Source organism: Lygodium microphyllum, unplaced genomic scaffold (assembly GCF_053477565.2).
Source record: "Lygodium microphyllum isolate KBCC unplaced genomic scaffold, Lygodium_microphyllum_v1.1.10 scaffold_230, whole genome shotgun sequence".
NCBI lineage: Eukaryota > Viridiplantae > Streptophyta > Polypodiopsida > Schizaeales > Lygodiaceae > Lygodium > Lygodium microphyllum.
In genome coordinates, this window is record NW_028229713.1 from 29,633 (window position 1) to 41,647 (window position 12,015).

Genomic DNA, 12,015 nt, shown 5'->3' on the forward strand with positions numbered 1-12,015 from the left:
TCTCATTCTTCTCTTCTTCTGCACACCCCTTAATGGACACATCATCCAAGAAAGGCATAGTAAGCTAAGGTATGTAATCACGAAGGACCTTATGCATGGCATTCATCATATGCGCAACAGAATTAGTAGCACCTTGAGGCAAGGTACACCTCCTGACAAGCCCAATAGGAGTTCTCATGGTGGTTATGTCCCTGCTTTCCAAAGCCAGTTGAAATTGATCATATCCTGAATACAAATCACCCAAAGAATAGATGGCAGGTCCAGCAAATGCCTCTGCAAACTCATCCACAACTGGACCTATACCAACATTCCTGATAGTAACTCTGTTCACTGGCTGCATGTCCTGAATAAATCGGAGAGTACCATTCTTCTTTGGAACTGTAAACCACCTGTTTGAGTATGGTGCAGATGAAGGCTCAAGGATTCCCATCCTGATTTTCTCATTCAATAAATCAATCAGCTTTGGCAAGTGTGCCTTAGGCACTGGAATAGGTCGGAGATTCCATGGAATATGAGGAATAGTAAAAATGACCATAGGAGCAACAATATCAGGATTCACACATCCAATCTCATGTGGAAAAAAAGCAAATCCCCTTCCATGTCGCTCAAGCCTATCCTGAAAGCATTGCTTCTCTATAGGTAGTAAGAAATCACAATTTCCAATTTTCAATTCAGCAAGTGTCTCTGCTGAAAATTTATGACCAATATGCTCCGAATTCCTCAAAATTTGCTGTTTAGCAGCCCTCTCTATTTGTTGATCACTGTCAGGTGGAAGCGGTACAGCAACCGGCTTCACCTTCTTATCCACAGTTTTGTATTTCGTGTCAACCCTGGCTTCATTATGCTCTTCTGCATTACATAAACCTTGCTGTAAATTAGCAATTCTGCACTCCAATGGCTGAATATTCTCAGCCCTCTGCTCTATGGATTGCATAGAAACAGCCCCAAACTCTGAATGCTGAAATATTTCACCAGTAAACTCTGTTGGCTGAAAATTTTCAGCCCTCTGTCTCTCTGAAAGCTGATCATAACTAGCTGGAAACTCTGTTTGTTGAATTTCTTCAGCACTCAATACTTTTTGCTGAGTTACTTCAGCCTCTGACTCAATCTGTGGCATAAAATCTGCAATTTCATGAAACATGTCCAGGGACTGCACTAATACATTACCATGACAATTCAGCATATCAGTTTTTAGCATATCTCCCATCTCTGTCATCGTATCTGCACAAATCACACTGTCATACATCCCATCTATGTGCTCATCATCCTCCAAAATTCCTGCATTTTTCAAATTTTTCTCCTTCCTTCATATATATACTGCCTGGCAGCTCTAGACAACCTAGAAGTCTTCTGATAACTCATCGAACTGTTTGCTGAAATCCCAACAAACCCGGAGGAGAAAACACCGCTGCCAGGAGGCGAGAACTCCAATCTCCTTTGTTCTGTACCACCATCGTCTCGCGAAACGGCGGTACCTAATGAAAACCTGAATCCCTCACTATGGGCAAAGGTGCATCTCTGAGAGTATCTCTGTTTCTAACATGGTTCACACATACAGTCATAAACTGAACTGCTCTCATACCATCTTTACTGCGAATCCGTGCATAAGCAGATCCATCATCCATGACCTTTGTTTCCATGCGCATCTCTGTAATGAATGGCTGTCCAAGAATTATGGGATACGAGCATGAATCTTGCACAAAGAAATGAAAATCCTCCTCTACATCACCAATAGAAACCCTGACACTAGGACAAGCAGCATATAAATCACCTGCAGTGTTATTGGCGGCTCTCATACGCCACCCATGCTCTACATCCATAGGCAATCTGTTACTCTCATAAACTCCAAGAACTATGAGATTAATCTCTAAACCATGATCAACCAATGCAACATAAGGCACCTGTTTCTCTCCAATCTTTACCATCGTCTCTGTAGTTGCCCTAGCCCAATGGCTCCGCGAAAAGTGACTACGCGGTATCATGACAGGCTCATCAATTTCAGCATAATGCATAGGCTGAACCCTCTTCTCTACCTGCGGTAAAACAGAAGCATTATCAACCATAACCTCATCCTCATCCTCATCCAACTCCCCAATCAAAACTCCCTGTGTATCAGTGGTAGACAATGCATGCCTTTTCCTCTTCAGGACCTCCTAAAACTGATCTTGAAACTCTCTTTTTAAGATGCCCAAAATCTCAGAAATAGTGAAAGTTACCTCACTGCCAAGTATCTTATCATTAAAGATTTTCTTCATGTCTGTAGATGTCTCAATATCCGACATCAATCTGAATCCTGGTTGCTTCCTCTCTCTAGGCTCTTGCCTCTTTTCTCTCTTTTAAGCATCCTCCATCTGTCGATTTGGCCCTGGTCTTGAAGACGGTCCTGCAGTAGGTGGAGTAACAAACTCACCCCCTCTAGTCTTCTTAGCTGCACTTGGATTTTCTTCATCCCTCTTACGCTTCTCCTCAACAAATACATATGCACCATGAGATTTAGCCAAATAAGCATAAATAGAATACCTGTCAACATGCGAGTCCCAACCTGTCTCTGATCTGATGCTAGAGCCTGCACTAGTCAAAACAGTTTGCTGAATTTTTCCCTTGTTTGCAGTCTCCATAGCATAAGTCCATAGCACGGACTGAGTCTCTGATCCCTTCTCAATCTGTACTCCATATGCAGAAGCATCACCTCTAGCTATCACATAAGAAGTACGCGCAGCCATGTCATCCACTAACTTCTTCATTCCACCTTTACCAAAGTTGGTAGCAAGTGGAGCTCCTGTCTCAGTCAACCAAATCTTACCATCTTGCCCCCAATATACCACATTCTTCCTCCTTGCATCCTGAAAAGAGTCACAATCCCTGCAATGCTGATGGTCCGTACTATCGCACCAAATACATCTCCGATCTCTCCTAAGTGCAGTAGGAGCACTCCTAGGTGCAGTAGGAGCACTAGAAGAAGTAGAAGGCGCAGTCGAAGCAAACTGCACCTTCAACTTTCCCACCAACTCGGCTTTGACTGACTCGAATGTCAAATCTGTTATGCCTTTGATTATGTCATCAAGAGAGGTAGGCACCGATGGAGCGGATGGTTTTGGAGCAGAAGGTGTAGGCATCGGTCGTGGAACAGGAGGAATAGGTGGAGTGGAAACAGTAGGCACTGGCATAGGCCAAGAAACTGGCTGAGGAGGAGAAGAAATAATAGGGATAAAAGCAGGCATAGGAGTTGATGATGGTGTAGGTGTCATGGAACCATTCTGTAGGTGAGTCTTCTATATCCTCCTCTTGGTCAAAGTCGAGACTGCATCCTAAGCATCTTGCCAATCAGTTTTAAGACCCATAGGCTTCGTGCGATCTTCAAGAAGCTCACCCAATTCTTCTTGAAGAGCAGGATCTGCAGCTTGCAAGAAAACCTCAACTTTTTCAACATCCAATGCTCTTTGTTCAATGGCATCAAGCTGACTATACCTCTTTTCGAATTCTCGAATCAACTCCGAAGCAGCGAGACCTTTGTTTGGCATGTAGACCCACTCTCGGAATGATCGCCGAGTAGCCATACCAAAGTCTTCAAGGAAGTATTCTTCTTTTAGGGCCTTCTTAAAATCTTGCCAATGTGTATTTTGAATAAAAAGATCAGTCACTTTTGTCCTGAAAGCAGGTGTGACAAGACGAAGGAAGTACTTACTCATAAGTCCAGCTGGAACTCCAAAAACCCCATCTTGATCTCATATGTCTTCAAATATGGTGAAACATTACACCCGTCAAATAGCTTCTTCTCACTCTCAACTGCTTCAATAGCCTTAGTCGCGCTGTTTGCATTCTCCTGCTCTGAATAGAGTTGCCTTTGCTGAGACAACTGTTGTTGATGCAATTGTTGTTGCTGCTGCATATACAATTGTTGCTGCTTTCACGTCGGGTTCACCAAAGATGTCGAAGGGTTTCGAAAGCAATGTCGCAACTTTAGAAGTCCTTCATAAAATTTCGGAATAGAAGATCTATCAAGTAAGTAAGCAAGATGGGAAAATGATGCCAAGTAATAATTGTATTACTGCCAAGATGTTTACAAAATACAAGATGAATCCCTATAATGATTATATGGTTCTTTGAAGCTCCTTCTTACATCACTTGAGCGTTGTCATCTTTTGCCTATCCACACTTGGTCAAAAGCAGTTTTACCAATCACATCAGCTTGCCAACAGAAACTCTGAAAATCCAGAAGATGTGCTTCCAGCACTCTGTTTATCCACTTCAGTTTGCCACTTAAGCCATAGTGCAAGTAACTGAAGCAATTCAAGCTTCTTCCTCTCAATAACACTTTTCGTTCAAAATCAGATATCTTTCCAAGAGTTTAAAAAAAAAAACCTCCTTCCACTGATGAATATTGTCAAGTGTTTTCTGAAGTTGATGCATGCGATCAAACAAAGATGAAAGCTCTTGTGAGACTCTCTTTTCTGCATTAAAAATTCAGTTCCTTCCTCTTCTTTGACAACAGTAACATTCTAAACTTTCTGAAAAAGGAACTCAAGCTCTTCCACTCCAAAAGAGCTCAAAACAGAGCTCATGCAACATCAAAAGGTGCTACTGCAGCTTCCAACAGAAGTTTTACAGTCCCAAATTGAACAGGTATTACATCAGGCCCTCTTCTTTTCAATCAACTTTCAGTTTTGTCTGAGATTCATCAACCATTCATAGAACAAAAGGCCCAGTTTGTAGGGAGTAGGTATGCATTCACTCCCGTAAGATGAATCTGATTTATAGTCATTGAATCACATCGTGATCCAAATCAAATTTCTTCTTCTGTGAATCCACGCCTAATCTCCTTCCTTCACGTTACAAATATTGGCTGTAATATTGCCCTCAGTTGGTGTATAACAGTTAAGAATTTGCTCTGTTTAAGGGAGGCGAAGGGATTATTCCATGTGCCATTGTTTCTTCTCATTCATCTGTAGCCTTTTCATCCTTTTAATTTATATGAATACGACGGCGAAAGATAATGCTTTTTCAGGAGTGATCGCTCTAAGGTTGTAAGGTAGGATATTTATCATTATGGCCGCGAGCTGCAATGCTTCATCGCTTGTCAGCACAGTGCAATTCTCTCCTGTTTTTTTTTTAAATTAGCCCGTTAATTTGCTTCCTTCTCCAATCGCCCTCTCTAATTCGATCACAGAAACATTCCCCAATTCTATTGTGCTATAAAAAAGTTCCTGTATTACAGCTATGACGGTCAAGTTTTGGGAGCTTCTTCACAAAGAGTAAAACAAACGAGCATTTCGGCGTGCCATAGCTTCCATCCGCTTTAATTTTTGTCCTCTGAAGTTGTAGTCAGAGCTTTAATTGATCTTTTACCCTCTTCATAGCCGCAGGAGTGTCTATAGAGAGGTTTCAAGAGGAATCGATGGTGGAGACGGCATCGACTTGCTGTTTCAGGGACATAAGAACCATTTTAACGGCGCGGAGACTCTGGCAAATGTCCTCTTCCTCCTTTTCCATATCGAAGGGTCCCCTGCACATTCGCTTCTGACATCGTCTTTCCCCCCCTTCCACCTCAATGTAATTCCTCTCCTTCAAGCAGCAGAGTACCCTCCAATCTTTTTTCTCCATCCATCCTCCCCATGCTCTGTTTCTCCCTATTTCCCCCAGATTCAGCGTCATACTCCCCTTTTCTATTTTAGGCCCTCCTAAATTCGCCTTCACTCTAATAAAGCGGCCCCAGAAAAGCTTCCCTTTTCCCACGCTACTCCATCACTATCCAAAGATAATCTTCGGATGATTACACTCTTTCAGCATTTCAATCTCTCCACAGATGTCTTCATAACCTTCCCTTCACTTAATGAAATAATCTTGATTGCTACCAATTCTAATGTTTTTAAGTCTCTAACTTTGCAAGCTGCTCCATACGATCCTTTGCCTTAAGTGCTTCCCCACAAATGTATGCAATCTGTTGTTCTTCCAATGTCTCTTCAGTTCTGACCATCAAATCTGCTATGCTTCCTGAACTGGTTCAGTTTTCATACACCCTATTTACACACGAGACTTGGCTTTCTGTTTTGCTAGGGCTGTCCCAAGCATGCCAAGATTTACATGAACATCATCATCAACTTTGATGTAGAAATCTGCATCCCACATGCCAACAGCAGTGGAAAAGAAGGTCTTTATCTTTGCCAGTAATTCATGATATCCTTCTATATGATTTAGCCTAAGGAAATCTCCATGCCTTACATTTTCAACATCAATGGCTCTTGCGGCTACTAAAACCAGTGTTAATTCCAATAACAAGAAAGGCTTTTACAGCTTCATTAGATCTGTTGGCTACTTGATTCATAAGCAAATCAGAGCTAGAATGAGATCTAGAGATTGCCAACAATACTCAATCAAATCCCTTCTTTGTAACCTCCAAGTGCATCTCTTGACCTCTCCACATTGCCACAAGCTTTCAAGCCACACACATAAGTAATAGCATCCTGACCGATGCTTTTGAGTGTCATCTCATCAAGGAATTCCAATGCTTCTCTATCATAGCCATGTTTTGTCTAATACTTCTTGGGCTTTTCCAAGCATACCAGATTTTACATACATGTCAACCAGAGCATTATTGATAAATTCTTCTTGTTCCAAACCCTCTTCACTATACTGCCTATGCAGAACAAAAGTATAATCACAACAACTAAATATGTACAAAGTATCAAATCCCACACACAACTTTTGGGTGGCTTTCACACCTCAAATGCGCAGCAATACGAGAGCGTGAGTATGTGTGTGCAAATCATATGTGCTTTAAGGTTATCAAATGCTCAAAGTTGGATTTGTTTTAAGTTGCATCCATGAATATTGTCTTTGTCAACAACTTAGAATTCATTTTAGATGTATGTTTTGAGTTTATAAAATATGTGCTAAGCTTTGAGAGGATGAAATGAGGGTCACCAAGTAAGAGAATTACGTGTACCATTTATTTTGCATATCTCAATCCACATATGTGTGTGCACATATATTTACACAAATATTTTTTGGAGAATCTCAAAGGTTTTGTAGTTTCATGGATGTTATATCTAAGATTTTATTTATGTGTACCAATAGGATTTCTATAAACACATGCACACATGCATGAGATTAAAAAAGCTTTGTAACTAGAAAGCAATAGATTTTAAAACACACTCTTAATATCACTTGAATTCACACACACACACACACACACACACACACACACACACACACACAAACATGCATAGAAATGCTAGTGGTTGAGGTGGAATTGAGCCAAACAGTGATGGTTCAAGGGATAGCGAATTAGACAATTGTGTCTCTAAGGGTAACTCCGTATTCTGATCTATGTGTCCAGTGCTGCTTTGGGATATTGAGGGTGGCTCTAGTGGCATAGATGGTGCATTGTTTTCCTCTTACGCAGCGAGTGCCAAGCTCTTTAAACTTAGATGATTCCGAGGTATCAAGCTGCTACATTGGTTGATAGATTGGTTGGGGTTTTTTTAACTGAAATCATCATGGGTTCTGTAGGCTTTGCAACTTGGGATTCCTGGGTGTTCACTACATTAGCAAGGGTGGGGCTTCCTGGAGATGGGGTGGCAAGCGATGGTCGTGGTTGGGCTATGCTCCTAGGATCTCCCTTCTTTGGCACCCATATCCATGTATTGCCTTCGTAGTATCCTTGGGGATCTATCGTGGCTTGATTGTGCGCGTATATCGATAGCATCAGGTCAATCTCTTAGAGTTCAGGATAGGAAGAACAGGGGGGTCAATGCTTGATGGAGGGAGCGAATGGAAAGTGATGACAGGAGGACGGCGGACTGAGATGGCGGACTAAGGAGCGACAAAGCTACTGCAATACGAGAGGGGATTGAACACAACAGTTAGTCGCGGACAAAGGAGACGGTGAAGTTGGAGCAAGGCAGAAGACAGACATGGAGGTGACAAAGACAAAGCTGTAGTGATGACAACGAAGGAGAGGATGGCAGGAACAAGAAGAGGACTGGAAGCATCGGCGAGCTCTAGGTGATGAAAGAGAAGTGGAAGATAGACGGGAAACGATGGAGGGGCTGCCGTCAAAGAATTCGATGGACGTTCGATGGAGTAAGAGGGAAGCTGTGCTCGACTATCATGATGATCATGCCCTTTGAAACTGCTACAGCGAGTCCTTACTTCTATGGCATAGAGAGCATTGTTATTAGTACATGTGGCAGCAACTAGCATCGACATCATTGATCTGTGATTAGAGAAAGAAGAGAAGCGCAAAATCAACTGCAAGAGGACATCCTGCAGCCATACAGTAGAAGAGCTTAATCAAGTTGACCCATGAAGTCGATGCGATGATCCTTTTGTTTTGGAGGCCTTTCATGGTGTTGCTTGACTACAAGCTGATACGACCAAGGGATATCACGGAGAAAACAGTATGCCTGGAACATATGGACTGATTGATACTGCAAAACGAGATGATCCTTCGATTATTAGTCCACAAAAACCCTTTCTGGCTCGTATGATATGCAATAAACGACTTACAGAAAATGCAGATGACAGAGATGTCCGTCATATCGAATTTGACCTTAAAAGTTCTGGCTTGAATAATACCTCTGGAGAGACCTCTCTGATGGCACAAATGATAAAATTCAGGCGGTTATAGAAGCTGGTGTTTGCCTGAGGCTTGTTGCATTGCTTCTGCATCCATCTCCATTGGTCCTCATCCATGCATTACGAACAGTGGGAAATATTGTCACAGGGGATGATGCACAGACACAGTATCTTCTCAACCACAATGTACTTCCCTGCCTTCTAAATTTGCTCACTTACAACCACAAAAGAGGCATAAAAAAGGAAGCATGTTGGACCATATCAAATATAACTTCTGGGAACAAAGAGCAAATTCAGGCCGTTATTGATGCAAACATCATCCCTTCTCTTGTATCATTCCTTGGTATAGCAGAATTTGAGATTAAAAAAGAGGCAGCTTGGGCTATATCAAATGCTACATCGGGCGGTACACACGAACAGATAAAGTACCTTATAAGCCAAGGTTGCATCAAGCCATTGTGTGATCTATTGACCTGTTCGGATCCTCGAATTGTGACGGTGTGTTTGGAAGGATTAGAAAACATATTGAGGGTTGGGGAAGCCGAGAAGGACCTTGGTAATACAGGTGGCATCGATTTGTATGCTCAGTATATTGATGAAGTAGAAGGCGTTGAAAAGATTGAGACTTTACAGACCCATGACAATTCTGACATTTATGAGAAGGCATTGAAGCTCTTGGAAACATACTGGCTGGATGAGGAGGAAGATGAGAACGTTGCTTCTGATAAATTACAGCTGCTTTCTGGAGAGTTAATGAGTTATGGTTAGCTCTAGCTTTTTCTAACATTGTTTGACCTCAGTCCTGCTCAATTAGCAGCAGTCTGTGCAAGTCTTGTCTCAGAAGGCATCAAATTTCGCAATGATACAATAGTGAGTGACATCTACAAACCATCAAATGAATTGCAACAATCAATTGGTGTATTGAGGGAAATAGTCATGATTTGAAGAGCTATTCTCAGTTTTCATACTGCTCATGAGAGGGTGGAACAGATTTGTCAACTGTTGCAATCACATATAGATGACAAATCTGTTCCACCCTGCATTTGAAATCTTGCTTCTCATAATCTTGGACTCTAATAAGAGCTTGTATACATGGCATGGGTCAATTGCATAGATCACATGTGGTTTGTTATGATGTTTTTCTATGCTCAGAGATAACTTGGCAGTAATACAAATGTTACTTAGCATCATGTTTGTCTTGATTATTTGCTTCGATTGATCTTTTGTCTTGAAATTTCTCAAGAACCTCTGTGGTTGCGACTTTGCTTTCGAAAACCCTTCGACACCGGGCGCCCACTTGGTAGCATTTTTATGAGGAGGGACTCATCACGAAGGAGCAATATAATCGTGCCATGAGGATTCTACAACCAAAAGAGGTATGTTTTATTTTTTACATGAAAAGTATAGGTAACTCTAGTTTATTGTTTGTAATGGTATTTATATACCTTAATCCTTTCTGTAGGCGAACCCTGATGCAGTTGAGGATAGCGAAGGGGGGACTAGCAGTAGCAGTGGCGGCAGCGGTAGCGGCACAGACAGCGGTGGTGTTAGCCTGATGATGCCTCTTCTGAGGAGACGTAGAGGAGCCCCATGCATGTATGTCTCCCCTTGGCTTGTAGTTTTCATTTTTTATATGTATTACTTTCAGCTAGTGCTTGCGACCATGACCATGCTTGAGGTCACAAGCACTAGAACTCATCATGTAAAAACGTTTCATCTATATATATGAAATTTCATGTTCTACATACATTTTTTTGTTTTCAGTACAAAAATATTAGAAATAATCTTTCTCTGTTTTCCCTAAGCATACAATTTGATGTTGATGGGGGGAAAAAGAAACAGAGAGCAAGCCACATGCTCTTTGGTTTTTTTTTCATACCTCTGTTTTGCACGTCTATCAGCGAGTCTAAATTGCAGGAAAAATGCGTGTCTATTCTCGTCAAAAACTTGCAGAGTAAACGCTTTTTTAGACGCGTAGTTACACACGTGTATAGACGTATAATATGAATATATCTAATTTTTTATAAATATGAATATATATTTATAGAGCGCATCAATAGGCGCATCTATATGGGCGTGTAAGTTTCACTATAAGTGCCCTTTTAGACGCAAAATTTTAGACGCGGTAATAAACGCACCCGACATTTTTTAACACAGTTCAAATATTGCGTCTACAAGCGCGTCTATGGAGCTTTTTTGTTGTAGTGTATTGATATGCTCATTCATCTCCATGTTCTTATACATCACTCAAGAATCAAATATTTTACTATTTTTCATTCTTTAACTAGAAAAGTACAAAAACATTGCTAAGGTAAAATCTTATTGATGAAGCTTGTTAAGATTATGTCCTTTCTAGGTTATAGAACTTGGTCATCAAAGTGGCTATGTGATGTTACAACAATCTACAAGTTTGAACAAAGGTGGGAGGGTACCCATTCTTGAAAAACACAAAATGATGAAGCTTGTTAAGGTAAAATCTTATTGATGAAGCTTGTTAAGATTGATTGATTGAAAGAGACCATTCTTGAAAAACACAAAATGATATGAGAAGCAAGCCCTGCATGGAGTGGAGCAGCCTCTTTCGCTCGCTTATTAGTAATACATAATACGGCTTGTAATTTATGGCGCTAATAATTCTTGCTACCTACTGAGTTAGACGTTGGTGGCAAGGCTGGCGCCGAGGGTGAAGACGCCATGGATAAAGGCAGCGACGTGGGCGCTGACGGTGCCGCTGACGGTGCCGTCAATGATGGCGACGATCGTGCCGTCCAGGAGGTCGAGGGGGCCGACCTGGTGGCCGGAGGAGGGGTTCTTGAGGTAGCATTTCTGCTGGGCTGGTGGCACCTCCACCGAAGCCCCCACCGCCACCTCGATGCTCACCTCCACCCCTACCGGCAGCAGCACCACCGGCAGCCCTGACTTGTTCTCCACCCGGCAGCTCGCCTCAGCCACACACGCCATACTCGCGGCAACTGCTACCACTACAAGCAGTACACAGCCACGGCCAAAAGTAATCTTGGCTGCCATCTTCGCCGGTGTACGCGCGCGCACGCAGGGAGAGAGAGAGAGAGAGAGAGAGAGAGAGAGACGCGGTATATTGTTTCGGAGCGTGCAGGCTCCGGCCGTTTTATAGGCATCTCCCGTGATATGAGAGAGAGAGAGAGAGCCCGCGAGCGAGCTTTGATTAAAGAAAAGATTTTTAATTGCTTTTTTATTACCCGTGGTCACACATCTCATATAATGTCGTAACTATTCTATTAATCTCGTGCCAATCAATATGACAACTATCTACAAACTAATATATATATTGACTAGTTGATTGATGGTTGGTTAGTATAGTAAACTTTGTATTGAGAGTGGTTATACGTAGTTGACTTTATAGATGACGCACCCTAGCTCAATTCTAAAATTCGCTTCAGCTCTAGCAACTATACTCCT

General features: G+C 41.9%; 1 protein-coding gene and 1 pseudogene across 1 annotated transcript; one reads left to right on the plus strand and one right to left on the minus strand.

The window, feature by feature from the left end:
• The first annotated feature begins 8,401 nt into the window (after positions 1–8,401).
• On the plus strand, positions 8,402–9,345 carry LOC148008240 (importin subunit alpha pseudogene; annotated as a pseudogene).
• A 1,736-nt stretch (positions 9,346–11,081) lies between these two features.
• On the minus strand, positions 11,082–11,679 carry LOC148008241 (uncharacterized). Its single transcript, XM_087674365.1, has one exon. It carries the CDS (start codon positions 11,602–11,604, stop codon positions 11,230–11,232), a length of 375 nt encoding a protein of 124 aa, XP_087530491.1. The 5' UTR covers positions 11,605–11,679; the 3' UTR covers positions 11,082–11,229.
• Between the last annotated feature and the right edge of the window lie 336 nt (positions 11,680–12,015).

Coding starts and splice junctions, on each gene's coding strand:
- LOC148008241 (XM_087674365.1), bottom strand. CDS start 11,604: ATGGCAGCCAAGATTACTTTTGGCCGTGGCTGTGTACTGCTTGTAGTG.